Source organism: Aotus nancymaae, unplaced genomic scaffold (genome assembly GCF_030222135.1).
Source record: "Aotus nancymaae isolate 86718 unplaced genomic scaffold, 86718_ANA_hifiasm-v0.15.2.pri h1tg000108l, whole genome shotgun sequence".
Taxonomy (NCBI): domain Eukaryota; kingdom Metazoa; phylum Chordata; class Mammalia; order Primates; family Aotidae; genus Aotus; species Aotus nancymaae.
This window is the reverse complement of record NW_026988523.1, coordinates 30580770-30585886: the sequence shown is the minus strand read 5'-3', so window position 1 is coordinate 30585886 and position 5117 is coordinate 30580770. Positions and strand designations below refer to the sequence as shown.

Sequence of the window (5117 nt, the reverse complement as noted above, 5' to 3'; positions counted from 1 at the left end):
CTGAAGAGAAAGAAAAGGATGGTGTGTGACAGATAACCCAGGCACTTGGGGTTATTGAATATGTAGGTGGACTTGGATCATGAATGGAAGAGCGGCCCTTAGAACTTCAGTGGTCCTTGCCCCTCCCCAGTCATCCCCTTTCCTGACTCCTTACTTGCTGGCAAAGAAGGCCACCCAGGGGAAGCGAAGATCATGGGTATCCACGAAGACATTCTGGACAAACAGGTTGGGGCTGCAACTGTGCTGTAGGTTTAAGGACAGGATAAAAAAAACAGGGAAACTGAATCTGGCTTTGCAGGGTGAGCGAGAGTTGGAAGAAAAATGATGCCATCTGGCCAGGCACGGTGGCTCACACCTGTAATCCCAGCACTCTGGGAGGCCGAGGCGGGCGGATCGCGAGGTCAGGAGTTCAAGACCAGACTGGCCAACACGGTGAAACCCCGTCTCTACTAAAAAATACAAAAATTAGCTGGGCATGGTGGCACGTGCCTGTAATCTCAGCTACTTGGGAGACTGAGGTAGGAGAACTGCTTGAACTGGGACCCAGGAGGCAGAAGTTGCAGTGAGCCGAGATCGCATCACTGTACTCCAACCTGGGTTACAGAGCGAGACTCTATCTCAAAAAAAAAAAAAAAAAAAAAAGAAAAAAAGATGCCATTTGACCCTCCCCATTATAACAGATGCTTTGAAAGAAAGCTACCTCTTTAAGATCCTTTGAGATCAGGAGTTTATAACAAGAAAAGGTGGGCTTATAGAGTATGTTAAAAGAAATTTGAGGAACATGGGCTAATCCAGCATCTAGAGGTGGGGAGTAGGGTCTCACATTGAGGTAGCGTCCCAGATTGCCCTCAAGCTTGGCATCAATGATGTAGCAAGACTCCTCGCCATCGTAGAATTGGCGTGTGTTCTTACGAACAGGTGCACTCTCCCCCTTGTCCACAGAGGCCATGTTGGTTGATTTAATTGCAATCCCATGGGTTGATTTAAGAGCAAAGCCTCGGGTTGATTTTACTGCCACTTGACGCTTCATTGGACCTGAATGGGAGGGAGAATGGGGTCAGGACCCATCCCAACTCATGAATGGGCATTCTACCCCTATTCCTCTCCCAACATTGCAGCTGAGAAACACCAGCAAGCTGGAACTTGGACAGAGACCTAAGTGGCAGTTTTTTTCAAGCAGAATTACATCTGCTAGACAAAGGAGCTAAGGGAAAAAGAGTAGCAAACTGGAAAGGAGAGGATGTGTCAAACAACATTAACAGTTTAGCATCGAGTGAGAAAGCCCTCCCAGAGATGCTGTAATTCTTAGGATCTAAATTTTTCCCCCTACTTCTTTAGCTTCCTTAAAAAATGCTCTATCCCAACTTTCTTACTATTTCTTCCCACCACTCCCCAAATTTTTCCAGGCTACCAGTCATGTTCTTCTTGTCCTCAAAGTCATCCCCTTCAGAGCCAGAGGAGATGGTCTGGATATCATCACTGTCAACCGCCGTAGCCGAAGTCTGACCAGCAGTGGGCTTTCGGCTGGTCCCACTTTCCCCCTCACTTTCTGTGCTGCTGGACAGTGTCAGGACATCCTGGGGAAGCAGGAGGGTAAGAAGCAGGAAGAGAAGTAAATGCGAAGGACCCCTTCAAGTCTTTGCTGTTACCCATGTTTTAGCAGGAAGGGGCAGTGGCAAGAGGAAGGTTAGATGCTGGATGAAAGAAAATAAGGCAGGAAATCAAGGCTAAAGAAGCAGGAGAAGACCTAACAGTAATTATAGTGAAGGACTTGATGAGGTGAGAATGCCCCATGCTCCTTTATTAGACTAAATAAGCTTGAGAAGGTCACTCACATCAGGGTTGGACTGAGCAGAAGCCATGAGTCGTCGGCTTTGATGCATACTAGTCTTACTAGGTGGGCGGCGAAGTCCTTCAGGCTTCACAGGAGAAGGATTGTAACCATAATTTCGAGAGCTTTCAGTAACTCTGATGGGAGGGGAAGGAATGAGAGGCCAACAGGTTACTGGCTGTTTCTTAGGCTTCTAAACTAGGTTTGAGAGAAGGCAGATTTGGAGACAGGTCAAAAAACCAGGCACTGGGCTGGGCATGGTGGCTCATGCCTGTAACCCCAGCACTTTGGGAGGCTGAGGATCCCCTTTGGGAGCATTGCTTGAGCCCAGGAGTTCGAGACCAGTCTGGGAAACACAGTCTCTACAAAAAAAACAGAAAAATTAGCCAGGCCTGGTAATTATATGCCTGTGGTCCTAGCTACTCGGGAGGCAGAGGTGGGAGATCTCTTGAGCCTGGGAGAGGGAGGTTGCAGTGAGCTGAGATTGCACCACTGCACTCCAGCCTGGGTGACAAAGCAAGATTCTGTCTAAAAAAAAAAAAAAAAAAAAAAAGGGGGCACTTACACCGACATCTTGTTTCGGTCGTCAGGGTCCTGGAAAAGAACAAGTGAAGGGTTAAATGCTTTCACAGCCTAAGAGAGCAAAAGCAATAACTAGACTTCAAATGACTTCCAATGATAACATCAGCCAGTGACAGGTAAAGTGGGGTGGGTAAACCACTCTGCAACTTGACAGCAATCCTCACTACACTCCCTGGCTGGAGCCTTTAAGCCTTTCCAGTGATGGGGCTTAATGCTCACAGAAAACACCATGAGCAAGACTACACCAACCAGGGACAGTTTCCCATCTGAAATGTGGAAAGCATCAACATCATCAAAAAGGTACTTAAAATCAATTCTTGGTTCTCTGCTTTAGTAGAAGCAAACAGTGATGTGAATAACTTGAAACAGTATTTAACATTAAAAAAAATCACTTACAAATCCTTCATTTCGGAATTAATCAGATACTCGTCCAAGCTCTACCACCAGGCAAGTGGATTTAAAATAACTTTTTTTTCTTTTTTTGAGACAGAGTCCCGTTCTGTCACCCAGGCTGGAGTGTAATGGTGTAATCTCACCTCACTGCAATTTCTGCCCCTCAGGGTCAAGCGATTCTCCTGCCTCGACCTCCCAAGTAGCTGGGATTACAAGCACGTGCCACCATGCCTGGCTAATTTTGTATTTTCAGTAGAGACAGGTTTTCACCATGTTGACCAGGCTGGTCTCAAACTCCTGACCTCAAGTGATCCACCAGCCTCAGCCACCCAAAGTGCTGGGATTATAGGTGTGAGCCACTGTGCCCAGCCAGTAATTTGTTCTTTAAACAAACATTAGGAATGTGCTAGTCAGAGGGAGAGATAATGAGGTGGCCACAGAAATATCCATCAAGTAGAATAATCTACATGCAAAGACTCATGGTGAGATTGCATTGTTACTGCACCAGAGATAAAAGCCACTGCTCTCAAGAGTTTTCTGCCACTGCTTACCTCTTTCTTGGCCTGCTTGATGTCTCCCTCATCCTTGATGCCCAGTCCTGAGGTGGAGGCCTTCTCAGCCTCCATTCGGCTTCCCCCAGCCCGGCCCTCCCCACCTTCATTAGTCTTGAAGGATGAACGGCTATCAGAGTCAACAAAACCACCTTCACTGACACTATTGCAGCTTAACCATGAGGCCACCTTGTTCTTGGGTGTCTCTTCGGAGGAAGGTGGATTACAGCCACCTACAGGGATTGAGGGAGGAACAGGAATATGTGGGGGTCCAAGATCTGGGGGGCGGGAGTCCTTGGAAGCTGTCTCAGAGAGTCCGTTCTCTTTCTGGCCCCGGGTCTGCCTCCGGGTAGCATAGCTCCGCCATACTGAACTGGTGCTGAAGTCCTCATCTTTACAGAAGTTATCATCTGAGCTATCGTCATTAGACTCTTCAGGGTCCTCTGTACCGCTGTTGCCATCTTCCTGGTCCTTCAAGTCTACACCACTGCTGTCAGAGGAACAGGGGGCATCACTCTCATATCCTTCTTTGAAGTTCTCCACACTCTCGATATGATCCAGATTTGCAAAGTACTCATCACCCATTTCCAGACCCTCTTTGTCTGCAAAGTCATCTGTCAGGATTTTGCCTGAGAATGAAGAGAATTAAAGGCCTTCTAGGGTTATGGAAACCTATTATTTTATTTATTTATTTTTTTAAGATAGAGTCTTGCTCTGTCACCCAGGCTGGAGTACAGTGGCATGATCTTGGCTCATTGCAACCTCCCCCTCCCGGGTTCAAGCAATTGCCTGCTTCAGCCCCGAGTAGCTGGTATCCTAAGTGTGCACTACCGTGCCTGGCTAATTTTTTTTTGTATTTTTAGTAGACATAGGGTTTCACCATGTTGGCCAGGTTGGTCTCAAACTGCTGACCTCAGGTGTTCCACCCACCTCAGCCTCCCATAGTGTTGGGATTACAGGCGTGAGCCACAGTGCCCAGCCATGGGGACCTATCATCAATACCCACTCTACCAGCATACAGAGTCAAAAAGCCTCCATTCCGGTCTCTCATTTCTTTTTGTTTTTGAGAGGGAGTTTCGCTTTTGTTGCCCAGGCTGGACTGCAGTGGTGTGATCTCGGCTCAACTGCAACCTCTGCCTCCAGCCTCCCAAGTAGCTGGGATTACAGGCACCCACCAACATTGTCTGGCTAATTTTTATATTTTTAGTAGAGACGGGGTTTTACTGTGTTGGCCAGGCTGGTCTTGAACTCCTGACCTCAGGTGATCCACCCACCTTGGCTTTCCAAAGTGTTGGGATTACAGGGGTGAGCTGCCACGCCCAGCCCACTGTTTCTCTTTGATAACAGCTCCCTTTGTATCTTAACTATGAAAGTATGAAGAAACTTACTGTTGTTTTAAATCTTGCCCTTTCTATCTTTCCATTTCTTCCTCAAGAGAGTACTGGGCTGTGCTAAAGATCTCTGGATGGAGTGATGTGGGAGAAAATAATACACTGGACTGTACAATCATGTCTGTCCTCTGAAACATCACCATGTCCAAAATTTCATCCTTTTTCATTCTCTTCGTTGTGAAACACTTGTGTCCCTCTCTGGTCTAGCTAGACAGGTACATCACTCATCGTGTTCTTTGCAGAAGTCCCTGGTCACCTCTTACTCCAGTTCACATGTCAAGCACCTTTCTTCTTATGTTGAATTTGTCTCTGGTTCAATTCCCTACCATGTCCCAATCTCAGGAAACAACAACCCTTATATTTTATCAC

At 47.0% G+C, this 5117-nt stretch overlaps 1 protein-coding gene across 5 annotated transcripts in view; it reads right to left on the bottom strand.

Moving 5' to 3' along the window:
• SETDB1 (SET domain bifurcated histone lysine methyltransferase 1) overlaps positions 1-5117 on the bottom strand; it is a 39201-nt gene that overhangs the window by 1066 nt on the left and 33018 nt on the right. For 2 of the 5 annotated variants that reach the window (XM_021674282.2, XM_021674284.2), the window contains exons 16-21: positions 3358-3986; positions 2397-2425; positions 1836-1968; positions 1412-1577; positions 824-1035; positions 155-243 (exon numbers count right to left, since the gene is read on the bottom strand). In XM_021674282.2, the coding sequence (XP_021529957.1) occupies positions 155-243; positions 824-1035; positions 1412-1577; positions 1836-1968; positions 2397-2425; positions 3358-3986 (1258 nt within the window). Of the gene's footprint in view, positions 1-154; positions 244-377; positions 1036-1411; positions 1578-1835; positions 1969-2396; positions 2426-3357; positions 3987-5117 lie in introns of those variants that run through there. The other 3 variants (XM_021674280.2, XM_021674283.2, XM_021674285.2) reach the window with 2 other exon arrangements.